This window comes from Hemitrygon akajei, chromosome 13 (assembly GCF_048418815.1).
Source record: "Hemitrygon akajei chromosome 13, sHemAka1.3, whole genome shotgun sequence".
Classification (NCBI taxonomy): Eukaryota; Metazoa; Chordata; class Chondrichthyes; order Myliobatiformes; family Dasyatidae; genus Hemitrygon; species Hemitrygon akajei.
Genome location: NC_133136.1, coordinates 5,106,493 through 5,132,752, shown reverse-complemented (window position 1 = coordinate 5,132,752; position 26,260 = coordinate 5,106,493). Strand labels below are relative to the sequence as shown.

Sequence of the window (26,260 nt, the reverse complement as noted above, 5' to 3'; positions counted from 1 at the left end):
CACCCCAAAGTCACTACACAATAGCATTAAACAATTAGGCCTGCACAGCAGTATTTATGTAAATCTTCAAAAAGCCACAATACTAAACACCACTAGAATTGTTCAAATGTTCCTAGCAATTGAGAGATGAGTATGTTTGGTTATGCCTGTACCTCAGAGTTTGCCAGCTTGAGCTGAGAAAAAATAAATATATAACAACAACACTAATATTGAGAACACGTTCTTGAAAGTGAGTCCACAGGTAGTAGTAGTATTTTAGTGATGGGGTGAGTGAAGTTGAGTGGTCCAAGAACCTGATGATTGAGGGCTAATAACTGATCCCGAACCTGTAATGTAGGTCATGAGGCTCCTGTACCTTCTTCCTGATAGCAACAGTGAAAAGAGAGCATGACCTAGGTGGTTCGGGTCCCTGATGCTGGATGCTGCTTTTCTGTGACAACGTTTCATTTAGATGTGCTCGGTGGTTGGGAGCTGTGATGGACTGGGCTGTATCCACTACTTTTTGTAGGATTTTCCATTCAAGGGCATTGGTGATGCAGCCAGTCAAAATACTGTCCACCACACATCTACAGAAGTTCAAGTCAAGTCAAGTCAAGTCACTTTTATTGTCATTTTGACCATAACTGCTGGTACAGTACATAGTAAAAATGAGAACATTTTTCAGGACCATGGTGTTTCATGACACAGTACAAAAACTAGACTGACCTACGTAAAAACTACGTTTGTCGAGGTTTTAGATATTATGTGAATCTCCATAAACTCCTAAGGAAGTAGAGGTGTTGTTGTGCTTTCTTAATTGCATTTATGTGCTGGGCCCAGGACAGGTCCTCTGAAAAGAACACTGAGGAATTTAAAGTTGCTGACCCTCTTCACCTTTGATCCTCCAGTGAGGACTAGTTCTTTGACCTCTTGTTTCCTCATCCTGAAGTCAATAATCAGCTCTTTGGTCTTAATGACAGTGAGCAAAAGCTTGTTGCTATTGCACCACTCAGCCAGATTTTAAAATTCATTTCCTTGTAGACATTTACAGGAAAATAAAGAAATACAATGGAATTTACAATAAATCTATACGTAAGTGGAAATAGATTGACAAATAACCAGTGGAAAAGTAAATTTGTACAGAAAAAATTACTTGTACTGATCCAAGTTGAACTGGGCCCCTTCTTTGTACAAAGTGATTACAGGAGACAGTGTTATCTTAGTGTTAGTTTCCCAAATTGCCAACTTAATCTATGTTTCTTGAGATATTGATGTTCACTGAATGATGAAATTACTTGAATATGGTATTTCTGAAATAACCATGTGTAGCCAAGACACTCCTTCCATTCTCAGTGCTTTTCATCTATAAATTTCATTATAAATCTAAAATTATGTAGATTGTTCATCCATTCAACACTCATGTCATCAGTACAGTGGATAAAGTGTCCATTACAATAAAGATGTTTTCATACCAACCTATGATGCAGCCAGAAAATATAATTTCCACTACACATCTATAGAAGTTTGTCAAAAGTTAGATGCCATGTCATATCCTATGTCAAATTCCGAAGGAAGTAGAGGCGCTTCTCTGCTTTCATCATAATTGTACATACTTGCTGGGCCCAGGACTGTTCCTCTAAAATATTTATACCGAGGAACTTTAAGATGCTGACCCTCTCCATCTCTGATCCTCAGATGAGGACTGATACATGGACCTCTGGTTTCTTTCTCCTGAAGTCTAATATCAGCTCCTTGATCTTGCTGATATTGAGTAAGAGGTTGTTATGAGACCACTCAGTCGGGTTTTCAATCCCCCTCATATATGCTGATTCATCACCACCTTTGATTTGGCCAATGACAATGGTGTTGTCAACTTGAATACGGCATTGGAGCTGTGCTTAGCCATGCAGGGACTTCATGCTCTCTTCTTGCTGCTGCCATCAGGAAGAAGGTACAGGAGCTTCAGGACATAAAACATCAGGTTCAGGAACAGTTATTACTCCTCAATCATCAGGCTCTTGAACCAGAGGGAATAACTTAACTTAATGCAAACAAGAGAAAATCTGCAAATACAAGCAACACACACAAAATGCTGGAGGAACTCAGTTTGTTGTATTTTGCACGCTGGTTGTCCACCCTGTTGGCATGGTTTTTCATTGATTCTATAATAGTTATTGGATTTATCGAGTATGTGCGCAAGAAAGTGAATCTCAGGTTGTATATGGTGACGTATATGTACTTTGATAATAAATTTTATTTGAACTTTGATTTTTTTTGCTACTTGTGATAAAATTCTTGAAGTGTTTATTTATTTATTTTCATTGTCTGCTTTATGCAAGATCCCATGACCAGTGGTGATGACAGATGAATCCAAACAGTTTTGGGCCCCTTGTCAAAAAGATGATACTGGCATTGGAGAGGATCCGGATGAGATTTATGAGAATGATTCCACGAATGAAAGGGTTAACACATGAGCATTTGTTGGCTCTGAGCCTGTACTTGCTGGAGTTCAGAAGAATGAGGGGCAATCTCATTGAAACCTATCGAATATTGAAAGACCCAGATAGAGTAGATATGGAGAGGGTGTTTCTAACAGTGGGGGAGGGGGGGCGGGGGAGAGTTTAGGACCAGAAGGCTCAGCCTTAGAAAAGAGGAACTTCCATTTAGAACAGAGATGTGGAGGAATTTCTTTAGCCAGAGTGTGGTGAATCTGTAGAATTCATTGCTACAGACTGCTGTGGAGGCCAAGTCATTGGTTCTTGATTAGTAAAGGCGTCAAAGGTTGGGGGAGAAGACAGAAGAATGGGGTTGAGAGGGACAATAAATCAGCCGTGATAGAATGGCAGAGCAGACTTGATGGGCCAAATAGCCTAATCTGCTCCTGTGTCTTATGTAACCATAATAACATCAACATTCTTTGACAAAGGTTCTGAAGGTTTTAAGTAAAATGAGCCTGTATTTGTTTTCATCGTCTATGCAAGATCCCACAAGCAGTGGCGTTAACAGGTGAAGGTAATCATAAATCTGTAACTAAAATGAATGAAATGCAAATGGAATGGAAAGAGTCAATATTATTTAATCTTTTAACAAAATTTAGGATTACTTACAGGATTCTGCAATAAAATGTCTCAGCAATTCCCCAATCGATAGACTTCTTTCTGCTGCTAAAAGTATTTGAGAATATTATAAATTCAAAAGATTCTGCAGATGCTGAAAATCCAGAGCGTCACACACAAAATGATGGAGGAACTCAGCAGATTAAGTAGCTTCTATACAGAGGAATAAACAGTTGTTATTTCAGGTTGAGACCTTTCATCAGCACTAGAGAGGAAGGGGAGAAGAGAAGCAAGAATAAGAAGTGGGGGTGAGAGGAAGGTGATAGGTGAAGCCAGGCGGGTGCTGGAGGTGGGAATGAAGTAAGAAGCTGGGAGTTTATAATATAACATTAGTATAACAATATTATAATATTTCTGTATTATTGTGGTATGTGATGATCTCTTGACATTGATCTACAATAACTAAGTCAACACAGTATGATTGAAGCATCACAATTAGTATTAATGCTGATGGAAATGGCATGAAAATTAAACTCCATTCTTTGCTGATACTATTTACACCTGCCAGCTTCTGTTTGTGTTTAAGATTGAGTTTTGCTGTGATTCTGTACACTGTTTGTACGAAGGAAGTGATTATAGATTTCAGGAAGGAATAATTGAGGGTCCTCATTGAGGGGTCAGCAGTACCCAAGAGGAGGTATAGGAGTGTGAAGACACACACTCAACATTTTCGATAAGGTCCATTTACGTCAAAAAGATTGGTGCACGGGATAATATACCACTGAAGATTGAGATGCCCTCTTCTCGTTACTACCATAAGAGAGGAGGTACTGCAGTCATTGTAATAGAGAAGTACAGCACAGAAACAGGTCCCTTGGCTCATCTAGTCCATTTAAACTGCCTACGTCCATCGATCTGCACCAGAACCAAAACTCTCCATACCCCTGCTATCCATGTACCTATCCAAACTTCTCTTAAAGGTTGGAATTGAGCTCACATATACCTCTTGTGCTGGCAGCTTATTTCACACTCTCACAACCTTTTGAATGAAGAAGATTCCCCTCACGTTCCCCTTAAACTTTTCACCTTTCACCCTTAACCCATGACCTCTGGTTGTAGTTCCACCCAACTTCAGTTGAAAAACCCTGCTTGCATTTACCCTATCTGTACCCTTCATAATTTTGAATACCTCTATCAAATTTTCTCTCACTCTTCTACATTCTAAGAAATACAGTCCTAACCTATTCAATCTTTCCTTATAACTCAGGTCCTCCAGACCCACCAACATCCTTGTAAATTTTCTCTGCGCTCTTTCAGCCTTGTTTACATTTTTCCTGTAGGTAGGTGACCAAAACTGCACACAATACTCCAAATTAGGCCTCACCAACATCTTATACAACTTCAATTTAACATTCCAATTCCTGTACTCAGTACATTGATTTATGAAGGCCAATGTGCCACCAGTAGCTTTCTTTACAAACCTATCTACTTGTGATGCCATTTTCAACAAATTATGGACCTGTATTTCCAGATCCTTTTGTTCTACCACACTCCTCAGTGCCCTATCATCACTGTATAAGACCTACCCTGGTTGGTCTTACTGAAGTGCAAAAACTCACAATAGTCTGCATTAAATTCCATCTGGCATTTTTCAGCCCATTTTTCCAGCTGATGCAGATCCCTCTGGAAGCAATGATAGCCTTCCCTGCTGTCCACTACACCCCCAATTTTAGTGTCATCCGCAAATTTGCTGATCCAGTACACCACTAGCCACAGGCTTCCAGCTAGAGGGGCAACCATCTACTACCACACTTTGGCTTCTCCCACAAAGCCAATGTCTAATCCAATTTACAACCTCATCCTGAATGCCAAGCGACTGAACCTTCTCCACTCTTTTGCCTCCATCTAATTTCCTCGAAAAACTCTGAGATTGGATAGACATGACCTTCCACACACAAAGCCATGTTTGCTATCCTTATTCAGTCCATGTCTATCCAAATACTTAGATATCCGGTCCCTTTGAACGCCTTCAAATAACTTTCATAGAAACATACAAAACCTACAGCACAATACAGGCCCTTCGGCCCACAAAGTTATGCCGAACATGTCCCTACCTTAGAAATTAGTAGGCTTACCCATAACCCTCTATTTTTCTAAGCTCCATGTGCCTATCCAAAAGTCTCTTAAAAGACCTATCGTATCCACCTCCACCACCGTTGCCGACAGCCCATTCCATGCACTCACCACTTTCTGGATAAAATCTTACCCCTGACATCTCCTCTGTACCTACTCCCCAGCACCTTAAACCTTTGTCCTCTTGTCGCAACCATTTCAGCTCTGGGAAAAAGCCTCTGACTATCCACACGATCAATGCCTCTCATCATCTTATACACCTCTATCAGATCACCTCTCATCCTCCTTTGCTCCAAGGAGTAAAGGCTGAGTTCACTCAACCTATTCTCAAAAGGCATGCTCCCCAATCCAGGCAACATCCTTGTAACTCTCCTCTGCACCCTTTCTATGGCTTCCACATCCTTCCTGTAGTGAGATGACCAGAACTGAGCACAGTACTCCAAGTGGGGTCTGACCAGGGTCTTATATAGCTGCAATTCCACGATTGATGAAGGCCAATGCACTGTGTACCTTCTTAACCACAGAGTCAACCTGCGCAGCTGATTTGAGTGTCCTATGGACTCGGACCCCAAGATCCCTCTGATCCTCCACACTGCCAAGAGTCTTACCATTAATACTATATTCTGCCATCATATTTGACCTACCAAAATGAACCACTTCACACTTATCTGGGTTGAACTCCATCTGCCACTTCTCAGCCCAGTTTAGCATCCTATCAATGTCCCGCTGTAACCTCTGACAGCCCTCCATACTATCCACAACACCTCCAACCTTTGTGTCATCAGCAAACTTACTAACCCATCCCTCCACTTCCTCATCCAGGTCATTTATAAAAATCAGAAAGGGTAAGGGTCCGAGAACAGATCCCTGAGACACCCCACTGGTGACCTACCTTCATGCAGAATATACCTGTCTACAACCACTCTATGCCTTCTGTGGGCAAGCCAGTTCTGGATCCACAAAGCAATGTCCCCTTGGATCCCATGCCTCCTTACTTTCTCAATAAGCCTTGCATGGGGTACCTTATCAAATGCCTTGCTGAAATCCATATACACTACATCTACTGCTCTTCCTTCATCAATGTGTTTAGTCACATCCTCAAAAAATTCAATCAGGCTCATAAGGCACGACCTGTCCTTGCCAAAGCCATGCTGACTACTCTTCATCATATTATACCTCTCCAAATGTTCATAAATCCTGCCTCTCAGTATCTTCTCCATCAACTTACCAACCTCTGAAGAAAGCCTCACTGGTCTATAATTTCCTGGGCTATCTCTATTCCTTCTCTTGAATAAAGGAACAACATCCACAACCCTACAATCTTCCGGAACCTCTCCCGTCTCCATTGATGATGCAAAGATCATCGCCAGAGGCTCAGCAATCTCCTTCCTCGCCTCCTACAGAACCCTGGGGTACATCTCATCCGGTCTCGGCGACTTATCCAACTTGATGCTTTCCAAAAGCTCCAGCACATCCTCTTTCTTAATATCTACATGCTCAAGCTTTTCAGTCTGCTGCAAGTCATCACTACAATCACCAAGATCCTTCTCCATAATGAATACTGAAGTAAAATATTCATTAAGTACCTCTGCTATTTCCTCCAATTCCATACACACTTTCCCACTGTCACACTTGATAGGCCCTATTCTTTCATGTCTTATCCTCTTGCTCTTCACATACTTGTAGAATGCCTTGGGGTTTTCCTTAATCCTGCCCTCCAAGGCCTTCTCATGGCCCCTTCTGGTTCTCCTAATTTCCTTATTAAGCTCCTTCCTATTAGCCTTATAATCTTCTGGATGTCTAACATTACCTAGCTCTCTGAACTTTTTATAAGCTTTTCTTTTCTTCTTGACTATATTTATTACAGCCTTTGTACACCACGATTCCTGTACCCTACCATAACTTCCCTGTCTCATTGGAATGTACCTATACAGAACTCCACACAAATATCCCCTGAATATTTGCCACATTTCTTCCGTATTTTCCCTGAGAAAATCTGTTTCTAATTTAAGCCTCCAATTTTCTGCCTGATAGTCTCATAATTCCCCTAACTCCAATTAAACACTTTTCTAATTTGTCTGTTCCTATCTCTCTCCAATGCTACTGTAAAGGAGACAGAATTATGATCACTATCTCCAAAATTCTCTCCCACTGAGAGATCTGACACTTACCAACAACTTTCTCTACATCTCTCCACTAACTATTCTGGCACTCTTATTCCCATCACCCTGCAAGTCTTGTTTAAACCCCACCATGTCGCATTAGCAAACCTTCCCACTAGGATATTAGTCCCCCTCCAGTTCAGGTGCAAACTGTCCCTTCTGTAGAGGGCACACCTTCCCTGGAAGAGAGCCCAATGATCTAAAAATGTTATGCTGTCCATCCTACACCAGCTTCTTAGCCACGTGTTAAACTGCATAACCTTCCTAGTTCTAACCTCACTAGCACTTGACATGGGTAGCAATCCTGAGATCGTAATCCTGGAGGCTCTGCCCTTTAACTTAGCACCCAAATCCCTGAACTCCCTATGCATTACCTCGTCACTGATCCTACCCATCTCAGTACATGGACCACAACTTCTGGCTGTTCACTTACTCACTTAAGAATGCTGAGAACTCGATACAAGATATCCCGGACTCTGGCACCCGGGAGGCAACCTACTATCTGGGAATCTTGTTCTCACCCACAGAACCTCCTTTCCGTTCCCCTAATTAATAAATCCCCTATCACCACAGCGTACTCTTCTCACCTTTCCTCTTCTGAGTCACAGAGCTGGGCATGGTAACTCTCCTCAGCTAGGCCATTCCTCCCCACCCAACAGTATCCAAAGTGATATTACCTGATGTTGAGGGGGATGGCCACAGGGGTACTCTGCACTGGCTCCTAAACTGCTTTCTCCTTTCTGTTACCCAGTTTCCTGTATTCTGCAACTTGGGTGTAACTACCTCTCTCTCTGTGTCCTATCTATTACCCCTTCAGCCGCCCAAATGATCCAGAGTTCATCCAGTTTCAGCTCCAGCTCCTTAACACGGTTTGTTAGAAGCTGCAGTTGGATACTCTTCTTGCAATTGTAGCGTCAGGGATACTGGAGGTCTCCCTGCCTTCCCACATCCTGCAAGAGGAGCATTGCACTATCTCTATTGTCCTAGCTGAGCAGATAGAAAGAAGCTTTCTCTGAGTGAAACCTCTCTTTGCTGAAGTCGTAAGATCATAGCTCAGACTATGTCCACTCAGATGATGTGCTTGCCCCTGCCTTCCTTTAATTTGCTCCTACTAATTAATCCTATGAAGGGTCTTGGCCTGAAACGTCGTCCGTATTCTTTTTTCATAGATGCTCCCTGGCTTGTGTTGCTTGGAAATGTATAAGTAATAAATGTTGAAAAGATGAGTTGTAGAGATCTTAGGGCCTTTTGAAGGACTTGGTGAACTTAAATATTTAAATATCAAAACATAAGAGAGGGCATACAACAAAGCAAAAATTAATGTGAAGCTAAAAGAATCATTAGAAGGGATAAAATGAAATATGAAAACAAGCTAGCAAATAATATCAAAGTGGATAGTAAAAGCTTTTTCAAGTATGTAAAAAATAAAAGAGAGATGAGAGTGGATATAGGACCGCTAGAAAATGAGACAGGAGAAATAATAACGGGGGACAAGGAGATGGCAGATGAACTAAATGAGTATTTTGCATCAGTCTTCACTGTGGAAGACACTAGCAGTATGCCAGATGTTGTAGTGTGTGAAGGAAGAGAAGTGAGTTCAGTTACTATTACAAGGGAGAAGGTGCTCAAAAAGCTGAAAGATCTAAATCACTCAGACCAGATGAACTGCACCCTAGGGTTCTGAAAGAGGCAGCGTTAGAGATTGTGGTGGCATTAGAAATGACCTTTTAAAAATCATTGGACTGGCATGGTACCAGAGGACTGGAAAATTGCAAATGTCACTCCGCTCTTTAAGAAAGGAGGAAGACAGCAGAAAGGAAATTATAGACCAGTAAGTGTGACCTCAGTGGTTGGGAAGATGTTGGAGTCATTTGTTAAGGATGAGCTGATGGAGTACTTGGTTGCACAGGACAAGATAGTACAAAGTCAGCATGGTTTCCTTCAGGGAAAATCTGCCTGACGAACCTGTTGGAATTCTATGAGGAGACATGAGGCTGCTTACCAAGTTAAGAGCCCATGGACTTAAAGGCAAGTTACTAACATGGTTAGAGCATTGGCTGATTGGTAGGAGGTAGCTAGTGGGAATAAAATGATCCTTTTCTGGTTGGCTGCAGGTAGTGTTGAGGAAACAAGTAGGGTGCAAAAGGACTTAAACAGATTAGGAAATGGGCAAGAAAGTGGCAAATGAAATATAATGTTGGAAAATTCACTGTCATACACTTTGGTAGAGAAATAAATATGCATGCTATTTTCTAAACAGGGAGAAAATCCAAAAATCTGAGTTGCAAAGGGACTTGGGCGTCCTTGTGCAGAACACCCTGAAGGTTAACTTGCAGGATGAGTCAGTGGTGAGGAAAGCAAATGCAATATTAGCATTCATTTGAGGAGGTCTAGAGTACAAGAGTAGGGATGTGATGCTGAAGCTTTATAAGGCACTGGTGAGGCCTCACCTTGAGTATTGTGAATAGTTTTGGTCTCCTCATCTTAGAAGAGATGTGCTGGCATTGGAGAGGGTCCAGAGGAGGTTCACAAGGATGATTCCAGGAATGAAAGGATTATCATACAAGGAACGTTTGATGGCTCTGGGTCTGTACTTGCTGGAATTTAGAAGGATGAGAGCAGATCACATTGAAAGGACTAGACAGAGTAGATGTGGAAAGAATGTTTCCCATGATGAGGAGGTCTAGGACAAGAGGACAGAGTGTCAGGATAGAGAAGTGTCCATTTAATACAGAGATGCGGAGAAATTTATTTAGCCAGAGGGCGGTGAATTTGTGGAATTTGTTGCCACATGCAGCGATGGAGACCAGGTTGTTGGGTGTATTTAAGGCAGAGATTGATAGGTTGTTGATCGGACATGGCATCAAAGGTTATGGGGAGAAGGCCGGGAATTGGGGTTGAGGGGGAGAAAAAAAAGGATCAGCCATGATTGAATGGCGGAGCAGACTCAACGGGCCAGATGGCCTAATTCTTCTCCTATGTCTTATATTTAAAGTGGATCTTTTTTAAAAAAAAAAACTTTTTTAATTGTTTTCAAATAGTAACAGAATAAATGTGTATGAAATTCTAATTAGTAAGAGCATCAAAATTTATGGGGAGAAGGCAGGAGATTGGGATTGAGAGGGATAACAAGGCTGCCATGATGGAATGACAGTGCAGCGTTAAGGGGCTAAATGGCCAAATTCTGCTCCTATGTATTATGGTAACTTTCTTTTTTAACCCGCAAGCTTCAAGTATTGTTTTGCACCAGGTGCCTTTATAATACCAATTTGGTTGTAGCTCATTTTATAAAAAATGTACACTTAAAGTAAAGATATCAACTTTGCTGAATCAGTTAAGATTATGTTAGATTGATTGGGTTAAAAGTTTAACAGAACATTGTCAGCCAAAGGGTTGTACTGTCTCTGTCCTAATTAACAACACACAACACATTCCACAATATAACTAACAATTAGTGCTTGTATATTATATGTAACATAGAGCAGTAAAGCACAGGAATAAGCCCTTCAACCCTCAATGCTGTACAGAGCTTGTTAAATTTGTAATCAAATAGCCAACTACCGGTAAATAAATCCCTCTGCCTACACAATGTCCATATCCTTGCATTTTCCTCACATTCATGTGCCTATCTGAATGTCTCTTAAAAGTCTCTAATGTATCTGCTTCTATCACCACCCCAGACAGCACATTCCAGGCCCCCACCACTCTCTGTGTAAAAAAAAAACAGCCCTTCACACCTCCTTTGAAATTATTCCCTCTCACCTTAAATACATGTCCTCTGGTATTAGACATTTAAACCCTGGGAAAAAGGTACTGTCAGTGTACTCACTCCATCTATGCTTCTCATAATCTTCTAAACCTCTATGACATCTCCCCTCAGCCTCCACTGCTGCAGCGAAAACAACCCAAGTTTAGAAACATAGAAAATAGGTGCAGGAGTAGGCAATTCGGCCTTCAAGCCTGCACCACCATTCAGTATGATCATGGCTGATCATCCAACTCAGAACCTTGTACCTGCTTTCTCTCCATACCCCCTGATCCCTTTAGCCACAAGGGCCATATCTAACTTCCTCTTAAATATAGCCAATGAACCGGCCTCAACTGTTTCCTGTGGCAGAGAATTCCACAGATTCACCACTTTGTCCAATCTTGTGTTATAGCACATGCCCTCTAAACCAGGCAGTATCCTGGTAAATTTCTTCTATACCCTCTTGAAAAGCTTCTTCGGCTTTTCTTAGTACATTGGTTTTTACTCGCCTGGCATTATTGTCACTGGTTGTACAGGCCATCTTCGGTAACATTTAACCAATGTAATGGAAGCATCTGGAAAGCTCGTTAGTGACTCCAGTGCTGATCATCAGCTCAAGCTGCAGAGTGGATCGATGCAGTTCGGAGTGAAGGCTCTTGGCATTGTCTTGTTTTTAACTGTGTCACTCATGTGGAATTAATTCATAGAAAAGGAAGGGAACTACATCAACAGCTTTACAACTGAGAAAATATGTAACTTTCTACCCTAACTTCTCCAAACAAAAGTCATGAGCTATTACTGAAATGTTTTTTTAGGACTGATCATTCTGAAATGTAGATACTTCCAGCAATGGAATTTCCACAGTTGATGGATGGGCAGAATAAACTTGAAGCATGATCCAATATCCTCCTTATGTTTAGCATTGTTTGCCATGGCAACAGAAAATGGTCACCATATAGGTATTTACAGATGTGTAATGTGATGTTTCACATGTGAGTTAAACCACTTTTTTCTTTTAAGATGAGTTTTCAATAGTTGCATTTGCTGGATAATACGTTAAGAATTCTCTATTCTCAATAATTCCCAAGTAATTCTAAAAAACGTTCAATTCAAAGTCAAAGTAGATTTATTATTGAAGTACGTACACTCAGTGGCCACTTTATTTATTAATTTATTATGTGTCATGTCGTACGACGTTGGTGATTGTGGTCCACGACCATGATTGTTCTTGGTAAATTTTTCTGTAGAAGTTGTTTGCCATTGTCTTCTTCCGGGCAGAGTCTTTACAAGACAGGTGAGCCCAGCCATTATCAATACTCTTCAGAGATTGTCTGCCTGGCATCAGTGATCGCATAACCAGGTCTCATGATATGCACCATCTGCTTGTATGACCATCCACCACCTTCTCCCATGGCTTCATGTGACTTTGACTGTGGGGTGGTGGGGAGGTCTGTGCAGGCTAGCAAAGGTAAAGAGTTACACCTCCTTTGGTAGAGACGTAGCTCCACTCTGCCACCCCATGCCACTTTATTAGATACTTAATAAAGAGGCCATGAGTGTATGTCTGTGGTCTTCTGCTGCAGTAGCCCATCCACTTCAAGATTCTACATGTGGTGCATTCGGTGATGCTCTTCCTCGCACCACTGTTGTAATGTGTGATTATTTGAGTTATTGCCCTCCTGTCAGCTGTAACCCATCCACTTCAAGGCTCAGTGTTGTGTGTTGAACCAGTCTGGCCATTCTCCTCTGATCTCTCTCATTATCCAGGTTTTTTCACCTACAGTACTGCTGCTCACTGGATAATTTTTGTCTTTTTGCACCATTTTCTGTAAACTTTGAAGACGGATGTCCATGAAAATCCTAGGAGATCAGCAGTTTCTGAGACATTCAAACCATCCCGTCTAGCACTAATGGTCATTCTGTTGTCAAAGTCACTTAGATTATATTTATTCCTGATTCTGATGTTTGGTCTGAATAACCACTGAACCCCTTGACCGTGCTTTTTGCATTGAGTTGCTGCCACATGATTGGCTGATTAGATATTTGTATTTACGAGCAGGTGTACCTAATAAAGAGGCCGCTGAGTGCATATTTCACCATATCACCCTAAGATTCATTTTCTTGCAGACATTTACATGAAAGTAAAGAAATCCAATATATTTATGAAAAAATATATACATAAACAAAGACTGACAAACAACCAATGTGCAAAAGAAGACAAATAGTGCATGTAAAAAATAAATAATACAGAAAACATGTTGTAGAGTCCTTGAAAGTGAATCAGTTCAGAATTGAGGCCTGTGAATTTATGCACTCTGGCTCAGGAGCCTGATGGTTGCAGGGTGTTAATTGTTGCTGAACCTGGTGGTGTGGGCCTGAAGGCTTCTGTGCCATCTTCCTGATGGTTATAACGAGAAGAGGGCATGATGAGGGTCTTTGATGAGCTTTCTCGTGGCATTGCTTTTCATTTGAAAAGGGGCTAAAATAAACTCTTCCAATTTGGGTGAAATATTTTTGATATAACCTTTCTTAAATTAATTTTCAAATGATAGATATTTTCACCACTTGCTCACTCCTTTTCTTTACACAACAACTTGACTGACAACCTTCAGCCCTCTAAATGAGGCCATTAAAAGTTTGAAGGAATGGCTGTTCCAGACTGTTGGATTAATTTCTTGTTAGCTTCTCCCACCACTAATTCTTGCACACCACATCTGCTCTCTAACAGTAACAACTTGTATTTATATTCCATTTTTAACACTCACATGGCCCAAGGCCTGTTAGTATTTTGTCTGAAAAGCTACAGAGAAAAAAGGTGGATGATCAAAAGATGGGACAAAGAGTTTTTAGTTTAAAGGGGGAGAACATGTAATGGAAGAAAATTCTAAAGCTTATACTTCAGCAAATAAAGTTCGTTCAGTTTATTGTCATTCAACTGTAAACGTATACCACCAAACGAAACAATATTTCTCTGACCAAGGTGAACAGCACAATACATATAACACACACACAAAGCACATAAAGTAATATTACCACAAATACATTAACAAGTGAAGTCATGTTGATTAAAAACAGGTTTGCTTGGAAGATGACTCTTGAACCTAATCCCTTGACTAATGAAGGCCAGCACAAGCTTTGCCTTGGTAATAACCCCATCAACTTGTGCAGCAACTTTGAGGGATCCATGTATGTGGACCCCAAGATCGCTCTGTTCCTCCACACTGCTGAGAAAGCTGCCATTAACCCTGTATTCTGCCTTCGAGTTCAACCTTCCAGACTTTTCTGCATTGAACTCAGATCAGCTCTGTATCCTGCATCCTTTTGTAACCTACTGCAACCTTCTGCACTGCCCTCAACACCACCAACCTACTAAGATAACTTGGGAATGTGTGAAAAAATCCGAGCAGTAAGAGACAGCCAATGCAGTTTGAGAGAGGATAAAAACTTCAAACCCCTTTTCCATGGAAAAGAGAACGAGAACAACCTTGATCAAAAAACATTAATATTTTGGATACTAACCAACTGTTGCTAGGTTTACCAGATGGCATGTAATAAACTTTGCCAACCCTCCTAAAAGGAAGATGCTCAAAAATGTTGTTCAGCCTGTGGTGCCATTAAAAGAAAATTAATTTCATTTTATATGAGAAAATCTGCAGATGCTGGAAATCCAAAGCAACACATACAAAATGGTGGAAGAACTCAGCAGGTCAGGCAGCATCTATGGAAATGAATAGACATTTGACATTTCAGGCCAAGACCCTTCTTTGGGACTCTTCTTCAGTATAATTTCATTTATACTATTCAAAAATGAACGTTATGTAACTAACCAAGGTAGTGGTTAGCTTGGGTTTGGAGTTCAATTCTGCTGCTTCTGTAAGGAGATTTTTACGTTCTCCCATTGACTTTATGGGTTTCCTCTTGGTTCTCCCATTTCCTCTCACAGTCCAAAAATGTAGCAGTTAGTAGGTTAACTGGTCATTGTAAATTGTCTTGTGATTAGGCTGATGATTAAATTGGTTGGTTGCTAGGCAGTACAGCTTGTTGGGCTGGAAAGGCCTGTTTCATGTTGCATCTCTAAATAAAAATAAAAAAGAGAATATTTTGTTTTACAAGTTTGAAGTAAATTTATTATCAGTGTACATATATGTCACTATATACTACCCGGAGATTAATTTTTTTTTGTAGGCTTTCACAGTAAATCTATAATAGTAAATCCACACTATTCAACCACTGTCCAAAAGGCCGTGGGACCATAAGATATAGGAGCAGCATTAGGCCATTTGGCCCATCAAGCCTGCTCCGCCATTTCATGATTGCTGATCCATTTTTCCTTTCAGCTCCAATCTTTTCTGTGAATATAGACCCAGAGCCATCAAACTTTCTTCATGTGACCAGCCATTCAATCCTTGAAATCCTTTTTGTGAACCTCTTTTGAACCCTCTCCAGTTTCAGCACATCTTTTCTCAAATAAGGGACTCAAAATTGCTCACAATACTCCAAATGAGGCCTCACCAGTGCTTTTACATTTTAGTCCTCTTGAAACAAATGAGAACATCGCATTTGCATTCCTCACCACAGACTCAACCTGCAAATTAACCTTCAGTGAATCTGCACATGGACTCCCAAGTCCTTTTCATGTCAGATTTTTGTATTTTCTCTCCATTTAGAAAATAGTCATCCCTTTCATTACTTCTGTCAAAGTGCATGACCATATATTTTCTGACATTGTATTCCACCTATCATTGCTTTGCCCATTCTCCAAATCTGTCTAAGTCCTTCTTAGACGAAAACTGTACAAATACAAAAGGAAAGAAATAATAATAATAAATAAATAAGTAATAACCATTGAGAACATGAGATGAAGTCCATAGATTGTTGGAACATTTCAGGAATGGTAATATTGAATATTGTTAATATGTGGCTTTATGCTACAAGGTAGAATTGCTTTGTGTTCTTGAAATACATTTGGAAGGGTCATGTCATATTTCAAATCAGAACAATGGATACCTTTGGAAAAACATCATTAAGAAGTTGTACACATATAAGTTGAACTATCGCTTGTGTATTTACAAATTGTGTGATATCTGAGTAACGTCAAGTATGACGGCCAGGAGTTCTTGCTTTGAACACAGTTGGTAATTTGCATAGAGGTTCTTTTATTATATTTACAATGAGCTCATTTCCATATAAGGGCCCCTCTGTAAGACAAGATGTGCTGGCGTTGGAGCAGGGCCAGAGGAGTTCACGAGATGATTCTGGGAACGAAAGGGTTAATGTTGAAGAGAGTTTAATGGTTCTGGACCTGTACTCACTGGAGTTTAGAAGAATAAGGGGGATCTCATTGAAATCTATTGAATATTGAAAGGCCAAAATAACATTGATGAATAGAGGATGTTTTCAATAGTGAGGAATCTAGGACCAAAGGGTACAGCCTCAAAAGAGAAGGACATTCCATTAGAACAGAGATGAGGAAAACTTCTTTAACCAGAGGGTGTTGAATATATGGAATTCATTGTCACAGATGGCTGTGGAGACCAAGTCATTGAGTATACTTAAAGTGGAGATTGATAGGGTTTTGATTAGTCAGGGTGTCAAAGGTTATGGGAAGAAGGCAGGAGAATGGGCTTGATATAAATCAGCCATAATGGAATAATGCAACAGATTCAATGGGCTGAATGGCCTAATTTTGGGCCTGGTCTAATGAATGAAAATAATTGCCCACTTTTAGAATGTAACTAAAAGAATGAAAGACATTAGAATATGTTACTTGATAAGTTTATAAGGTAATGGATTGTTAATCCAACAGAAAGTGTGCTTATCACAAGAACTAAGGAATTATTCACCTGCAACCACGGAGGCAGCATATGCTGAAATCTTGAGTAATAGAAAGATGCTGGAGGAACATAGAACATAGAACTCATCAGGGAAGTTATTATCTGTAGGGGGAAATGGACAGTTGACATTTCAACTTTACACCCTTCATGAATGGTCTTGACCAGAAAAGTTGTCTGTCCATTTTTCACCTTGGATGCTGTCTAACCCACTGAGTTCCTCCAGCATCTTCTTTTGCTTATTACCCAGGATATTTTTCTCACCTAGAACATTGTAAAGACAATTACATTTTTGAGAAATAAATAAAACCATTCCTTGGTTAATAAATATCAGTGATTAAATGTTTTAAAGCTTTTAACTGGTGAATGTTAGAGCTCTTAAGAAACGATGAAGATCAATTTTAAGAGCCTCAAAAGACTGAAGTGGGCAGAGTTGATGAAAACTCACTGTGGTGATTTATTTGTTCTGAGATCATGTGGATACAATTTCTTTTCTGCATGGCTCTTTAACCTTATGGAATTAACTGCAGAAACTCTAATTTAGGGATGGATCTGATTTACATTTGCTAATCCTAGTTCTTTCTTGATAGTTTATCTGTTTGTTGGCAGATTGGGCAGTGTAACCAAGTCATTTTTAGTGTATTAATTTTCCCTTTTATTTTGCCTCCTTCCTTTCTGTCCCTGCTCACCCTACCTCTTTTCACAGCCTCCAGGACACAAGCAGGGTTGTCAAAACATTACTTTACAATTTCATCAGGCAAGAGAAATGTCCACCTCAAGGAACACAGATCTTTGAGCAGAACTCTGTGGGAAATGGATTGCTGTACGGATTAGCATCTGGTGTAGCATGTAAGTACAGTATGTTTTATTATAGGGATTAAAATACCTGTTGAATTTCTGTTGCTCCTCAGTTGATACTCAGCATTAGGAATGCCAAGTCCTTCTAACCATTTGATACACTGAGTAACATGCAAAAAAGCATGGTGCTTTTACAGCTCAGGGTGTTTTGGAGTTCAGAGTTCAATTTCAGCGCGTTTGTAAGGAGTGTATTTGTTCTTCACGTAACTGTGTGGGTTTCCTCCCACAGTTCAAAGAAGTACCAGTTAGTAGGTTAATTGCTCATTTTAAATTGTCCTGCCATTAAGCTGGTGTTAAATAAGTGGGTTTACTTCTTCCACCAAGGTGCATGACCTTACATTTTCCAACATTGTATTTCATTTGCCACTTCTTTGCCCATTCCCCTAAACTATCTAAATAGACAATAGACAGTAGGTGCAGGAGTAGGCCATTCGGCCCTTCTAGCCAGCACCGCCATTCACTGTAATCATGGCTGATTATACACAATCAGTACCCCATTCCTGCCCTTTCCCCATATCCCTTGATCCCACTATCTATAAGAGCTCTATCCAACTCTCTCTTGAATGCATCAGAGACTTGGCCTCCACTGCCTTCTGGGGCAGAGTATTCCACATATCCGCCACTCTCTGGGTGAAAAAGTTTTTCCACATCTCTGTTCTAAATGGCCTACCCCTTATTCTTAAACTGTGGCCTCTAGTTCTGGACTCACCCATCGGCGGGAACATGCTTCCTGCCTCCAGCGTGTCCAATCCCTTAATAATGTTATATCTTTCAATCAGATCCCCTCTCATCCTTCTAAATTCCAGTGTATACAAGCCCAGTCGCTCCAATCTTTCAACATATGACAGTCCCTGCAAATCTCTTTGCAGGCTCTCTGTTTCCTCAACACTACTCACTCCTCCACCTATCTTTGTATCATCGGCAAATTTAGCCACAAATCCATCAATACCATAGTCCAAATCATTGACATACATTGTAAAAAGCATCGGTCCCAGCACTGACCCCTGTAGAACTCCACTGGTAACCGGCAACCAGCCAGAATAGGATCCCTTTATTCCCACTCTCTACTTTCTGCTGATCAACCAATGCCCCACTCATGCTAGTAACTTCTCTGTAATTCCACGGGCTCTTATCTGGCTAAGCAGCTTCCTGTGTGGCACCTTGTAAAAGGCCTTCTGAAAAACCAGGTACATCACATCCACTGCATCTCCTTTGTCTACCCTACCTGTAGTTACCCTGTCCTTTTTCCCATGCCATTTCTTATATACTGAAAGGTGCCAGGAAAGAGCCAGTAACATCATGAAGGAACCCACCCGCCCTGCTCATTTATCCTATTCTAATCTGGGAAGAGGCTATTTTGCATCCATGCCAGGACCACTAGACTCAAAAACAGTTCCTTTCCCCAAGCAGTAAGGCTGATCAACACCTCCACCGACTGATCCACTCCTCACAGTCCCAGCCACCACTACTTTATCATTTCCTGTCAGAGTCATCTTATGTATAGACACACCTGTACCTAGTATCACTTTATGGATATACAATCAATCTATGTATACAAGTTGTCTTATATATTTATATTTATTGTGCTTTTTTATTATTATTATTGTGTTCTTTATCTTATTTTGTAATTTTACATAGAAACATAGAAAACCTACAGCACAATACAGGCTCTTCGGCCCACAAAGTTGTGCCAAACATGTCCCTACCTTAGAAATTACTAGGGTTACGCATAGCCCTCTATTTTTCTAAGCTCCATGTACCTGTCCAAAAGTCTCTTAAAAGACCCTATTGTATCTGCTTCCACCACCGTTGCCGGCAGCCCATTCCACGCACACACCACTCTCTGCACAAGAAACTTACCCCTGACATCTCCTCTGTACCTACTCCTCAGCACCTTAAACCTGTGCCCTCTTATGGCAGCCATTTCAGCCCTGAGAAAAAGCCTCTGACTATCCACACGATCAATGCCTCTCATCATCTTGTACACCTCTATCAGGTCACCTCTCATCCTCTGTCACCCCAAGGAGAAAAGGCAACATACTTGTAAATCTCCTTTGCACCTTTTCTATGGTTTCCACATCCTTCCTGTAGTGAGGCGACCAGAACTGAGCACAGTACTCCAAGTGGGGTCTGACTGGGGTCCTATATAGACAATAGACAATAGACAGTAGGTGCAGGAATAGGCCATTCGGCCCATCTAGCCAGCACCGCCATTCACTGTGATCATGGCTGATCATACACAATCAGTACCCCGTTCCTGCCCTCTCCCCATATCCCTTGACCCCGCTATCTATAAGAGCTCTATCTAACTCTCTCTTGAATGCATCCAGAGACTTGGTCTCCACTGCCTTCTGGGGCAGAGCATTCCACATATCCACCACTCTCTGGGTGAAAAAGTTTTTCTGCATCTCTGTTCTAAATGGCCTATCCCTTATTCTTAAACTGTGGCCTCTAGTTCTGGACACCCACCAGCGGGAACATGCTTCCTGCCTCCAGCGTGTCCAATCCCTTAATAATCTTATATGTTTCAATCAGATCCCCTCTCATCCTTCTAAATTCCAGTGTATACAAGCCCAGTCGCTCCAATCTTTCAATATATGACAGTCCCGCCATTCCGGGAATTAACCTTGTGAACCTGCGCTGCACTCCCTCAATAGCAAGAATGTCCTTCCTCAAATTTGGAGACCAAAACTGCACACAATACTGCAGGTGGGGTCTCACCAGGGCCCTGTACAGCTGTAGAAGGACCTCTTTACTCCTATACTCAGTTCCTCTTGTTATAAAGGCCAGCATGCCATTAGCTTTCTTCACTGCCTGCTGTACCTGCATGCTTGCTTTCATTGACTGATGTACAAGAACACCTAGATCTCATTGTACTTCCCCTTTTCCAAACTTGACTACATTTAGATAGTAATCTGCCTTCCTGTTCTTGCCACCAAAGTGGATAACCTCACATTTATCCACATTAAACTGCATCTGCCGTACATTTGCCCACTCACCCAACCTGTCCAAGTCACCCTGCATTCTCATAACATCCTCCTGGCATTTCACACTGCCACCCAGCTTTGTGACATCGGCAAATTTGCTAATGTTACTTTTAATCCCTTCATCTAAATCATATATGTCAAACTCAAGGCCCGCGGGCCAAATCCGGCCCGCGGTGGAATTATCTTTGGCCTGCGAGATAATATCTAATTACTATTAAAGCTGGCCCCAGTAATCGAAGCGCCTATGGCGTATGATATGGCTAATGCTGAGTTTATTCAGGTACCAGGTTTTCAGGGTTTTTAGTGTTTATTCGGCAGTTTTGCTTGGCAGTCTTCTTCATAAGAAACGGAATTTGTAAAGTGAAACACTTTGTAGTTATAGCAGAGACTGAGGCACATGAGAGCAGGCTGAAAAAATGTAGGCAATGAAAGCTGCGTTCGCACGCGTCCGACTGATCCGGCCCGCATGAAGCTGCATTTTGCTCAATCCGGCCTGTGACCTAAAATGAGTTTGACACCCCTGATCTAAATCATTAATGTATATTGTAAACTATTGTATAGCTGCAACATTATCTCTTGGCTCCTAAATTCAATTCCACGATTGATGAAGGCCAATGCACTGTATGCCTTCTTAACCACAGAGTCAACCTGCGTAAGAACTTTGAGTGTCCTATGGACTCGGACCCCAAGATCCCTCTGATCCTCCACACTGCCAAGAGTCTTACCATTAATACTATATTCTGCCATCATATTTGATCTACCAAAATGAACCACTTCACACTATCTGGGTTGAACTCCATATGCCACTTCTCAGCCCAGTTTTGCATCATATCAATGTCCCCTTGTAACCTCTGACAGCCCTCCATACTATCCACAACACCTCCAACCTTTGTGTCATCAGCAAGCTTACTAACCCATCCCTCCACTTCCTCATCCAGGTCATTTATAAAAATCACGAAGAGTAAGGGTCCCAAAACAGATCCCTGAGGCACACCACTGGTCACCGACCTCCATGCAGAATATGACCCATCTACAACCACTCTTTGCCTTCTGTGGGCAAGACAGTTCTGGATCCACAAAGCAGTGTCCTCCTGGATCCCATGCCTCCTTACTTTCTCAATAAGCCTTGCATGGGGTACCTTATCAAATGCCTGGCTGAAATCCATATACACTACATCTACTGCTCTTCCTTCATCAATGTGTTTAGTCACATCCTCAAAAAATTCAATCAGTTTCGTAAGGCACGACCTGTCCTTGACAAAGTCATGCTGACATTTTGTGCTGTATTAGATCCAGAGTAACAATCATTTCATTCTGCTTTACACTTGTGTACTAGAAATGACAATAAACAGTCTTGAATCTTGAATCTGTAAAAACTGACAGTGAATGTCTTTAAGTTGTACAAAGGAAGAGGGAGGTTTAAATGAACTTAGGTTCCTGATGAGAGAATGAGGGTGAGTTATGGGGACTAGGAAACGACAGAGGAGGAAACAGATACTTCGCATCATTCTTTATAGCAGGATGTAAACATTCCAATAATTTGAAAATATTTACAAGACAGAAATTAATTACCATCGCTTGAAAATTTGTATCAGGCAAATTAATGAGGCTAAAGGATGCCAAGTCTGCAGGACCTGATAGTTTGCATACGGGACTGTGTAAATAAGTGGCTATGGAGATAGTTGATGCAGCAGTTATAACCTTTCAAAGTTCTTGAGAAGTACTGTACCAGGAATCTGGAAGCCTGCCCATGTAATGCCCTAAGTGAGAAAAGTAGAGACAAAAAGTGGACAGTCAGTGATTTAGTAGCAATTATTGAATAAATATGTTAGTCTATTATTGAGTAGGTTGAAGAACATTTCAACATAGAACATTACAGGACAGAGCAACAAACATAAAATGCTGGAGGAACTCAGACAGCATCTATGGAAATGAATAAACGGTTGAACGGTCTTCAGGCCAAGACCCTTCATCAGGACACTGCAGGCCTTTTGTCCTATCATGTGTCCTGACCTTTTAACCTACTCTATAATCAATCTAACCCCTCCCTCCCACTCAGCACTCCATTTTTCATTAATCCATTTGGGAAATGATAATGTGACAAAGCAGAATCAGCACACCATCATGAGGAGGAAATTGCATCTGACAGGCTGAGATTGTGTTGAGGAAGCATTGGACAATTTGTTAACAGGAGAATTGGATTAAATTCAGTGGCCACTTTATTAGGTACACCTGTTCGTTAATGCAAATACCTAATCAGACAAACATGCGGCAGCAACTCAATGCATAAAAGCATGCAGACATGGTCAAGAGGTTCAGTTGTTGTTCAGACCAAACATCAGAATGGGGGAAGAAGGGTGATAAAAGTGACTTTGACTGTGGAATGATTGTTGGTGCCAGATGGGCTGGTGAATCTGTGATAGAAATTGCTGATCTCCTGGGATTTTCACACATGACAGACTCTAGAGTTTACAGAGAATGGTGCTTGAAACAAAAAACATCCAGTGAGTGGCAGTTCTGTGGGTGAAGATGCCTTCTTAATGGGAAAGGTCAGAGGAGAATGTCCAGATTGGTTCAAGCCTTGAAGTGGAGTGGCTACAGCAGCAGAAATCTACACTGGGTTCCACTCCTGTGCCTATTAAGTGGCTTCTAAGTGCATATTTGTACTGCACATGGTTAAGAGTTTGTGAGGTGCAAGGTAATATATTCTCATATATAGAGGCTGAGCTAACTGGTAGGAAGTGGTAGGTAGGACAACGGGTTTATTTTCAGTTTGACAGGTCACAGCTGTTTGCAGTTTACAGTGGAGAGGATATTTACTGTAATCACATTTGTAGATGATAGAGAAGTTGGTAGGTGGGGAGATTACATAATTTGCAGAGAAATATTAGTTGTTTAAATGAGTGGAAGAAAGTTAACAAACAGTATAACGTGGGAAATGTGAAGTTCTCTTGAGGAAGAAGTGAAAAACCAGATGATTAGTTGAATGGAGAAGGACTCCAAAGATCTGCCGTCCTAACATACTTTGGAGCACCAGCCAGTCTGCTAGATTTTGGAATTCTCATACAGACCACACTTGGAATATTGCGCTCAATTTTGGTCACCTCCTTTTGGAAGGATGTGGAAGCTTTCAAGGGAGAGTACAAAGGAGATTTATCAGGATGCAGCCTGTCACTTTATGTACAGACACTTATGAGCCTAGCGTCACATCAGAATTAGAAACAGGTTTAATATCACCAGCATATGTCATGAAATTTGTTAACTTTGGTTGGAAACGTGCTTCAAGCGTACAAAGCCATGAAGTGTAAAATGTCTGCAAAGATTTGTTTTCTGCATTCCCGTTTAAACTTCTTCCCTGAAAATGTTGGCGCTGTCAGTGATGAGCATGGTGAAAGGTTTCAACAGGACATTGTGGTCGTGGAGGAACGGTATCAGGGAACTGAAATCCATCAATGTTGGCTGATAATTGTTGATCATTTGAGCAAGAAGCTTCAGACACAGAGTACAAATGAAAATGATCAGCAAAATATTTTTAGCTTAGTTGAACTAATGCAAAGTATTAGCGCAGTTGTGCAATAAACGCATTATATTCAATAAAAGCAGAAAAGCTGGGTCAAAGCTCCTGTATCAGACGTTCCTTAATGACTGGTTGCCTCACTTTAGGAAGGATATTGAGGCATTGGAGAGGGTGCAGAAGAGGTTTGCCAGGATGTTTCCTGGATTAAAGGGAATGTGCTATAATGAGAGGTTGTCAAACTTTGGTTGTTTTCTCTGGACTGGCAGAAGCTGAAGGGAGATCTGATAGTGGTTGATAAGATTGTGAGGTGCATAGATAGAGTTGACACAGAATATCTTTTTCCAATCTTGAAATATCTATTACCAGAGGGCATGTATTCAAGGTAAATTGGGATAATTTCAAAGGAAGACACACAAAATGCTCAAGGAACTCAGCAGGCCAGGAAGCATCTATGGAAAAGCATATAGTTGATAATTTGGCCCAAACCGTCAACTATACTACTGAGTTCCTCCAGCAGTTTGTATTGTGCTTGGATTTTCAGCATCTGCAGATTTCCCCTTGTTTATAATTTCAAGGAAGATGTGAGGGACGAGTTTTTTTCACAGAGAATGGTGGGTGACTGGAATGTGCTGCCTGGGGTGGTGGTAGAGGCAGAAACATTAGGGACTTTTAAGAGATTTTTGGACAGACACATGAATGTGAGGAAAATGAGAAGGGTATGGACATTTTGTAGGCAGAATGGACTAGTTCCAAATCAGAATCTCTTTGTTGCCGGTATGTGAAACAAACCAAAATTGATTGAGGTTCAGTGCAAAGCATAAAACACAGGACAACACCATAACAGACAACACAATAGCAACCAACAGATTACAAGACAGTAGTGCCACGAGCAATCAGCAGTTAGCAGAACGGTCAAATGCACAAATGTCAGTAATCATAATTAAATGTGAACAGACTCAATAATTATTCACTGAACAAGGAAAGCGGCAAAGACCATTTAGTCATTTTATTACCAATTTAATTGGTTCAGCACAATATTTTGGGCTGAAGGGCTGGTTTCTATGCTCACAGTTCTATGTTCTGTGACTGGATTCCAAAATTCCTAAAACATTTGGTTCTGTTTTTCAGCACTTAACAATCTCTCTCCTTCCCTCCTTCTGTGAGCTCTGGCAAGCCACTATCTGCTTTCAGGCTGGGCGGTAATCTCTACTGCAGACAGACAGTCAGCCGGTTCTGTTTATCTTGCTAGAAGAATGCAAAAGAATGTCAGGTTTTATCTGAAATACTCTGTGAACTCAGGAGCTTTGGTGCCACGGTATCGCTTTGTCTGTTCTGTTGTTGAAGAAGTCAAGTCAAAGTCAAAGTAACAGTTTAAGATTCAATATTCAAATTGTTTAATGTCATTTCCAGAACACAAGTGTAAAGGAGAATAAAATAATTGTTATTCTGGATCTGATGTGGCACAAAAAACGCGATAAAAGGAATAACACAATAATAATTTTTTTAAAACCTCAATAAATATAAAAACATAAGTTAGCTGATATACATAGATTGTTGTATGTCCATAAAGTGATGCTAGGCACAGGAGTGTCTGTACATAAGGTGACTGACAGGAAATGATAAGGTAGTGGTGGTTGGGGGTGTGGAGGGGTGGGTTAGTGGGTGGAGGTGGTGATCAGCCTCACTGCTTGGGGAAAGTAACTGTTTCTGGTGTGGATCAGTAGCCTTGTCCCTGATGGGAGTGGGACAAACAGTCCTTGAGCAGGGTGGGTGGGATCCTTCATAATCCTTTATTATTAAATTACGCATCTGTCACCATGTACAATTCTACCCTGAGGTTTTTTTCCTTGCAGGCATTTACAGAAAAATAAAGAAATAAAATTGAATTTACAAAAAAAAACACAAATAAAGACTGACAAACAGCCACACACACAAAACGCTGGAGGAACTCAGCAGCTCATGCAGCATCCATGGAAAAAAATACAGTTG

General features: G+C 41.0%; 1 protein-coding gene across 4 annotated transcripts in view; it reads left to right on the top strand.

The window, feature by feature from the left end:
• Positions 1–26,260, top strand: part of dym (dymeclin) — a 375,569-nt gene that overhangs the window by 131,434 nt on the left and 217,875 nt on the right. For all 4 annotated transcript variants that reach the window (XM_073064068.1, XM_073064065.1, XM_073064064.1 and 1 more), the window contains exon 8: positions 17,616–17,758. In XM_073064068.1, coding sequence (XP_072920169.1) covers positions 17,616–17,758 — 143 coding nt within the window. The remainder of the gene's footprint in view (positions 1–17,615; positions 17,759–26,260) is intronic.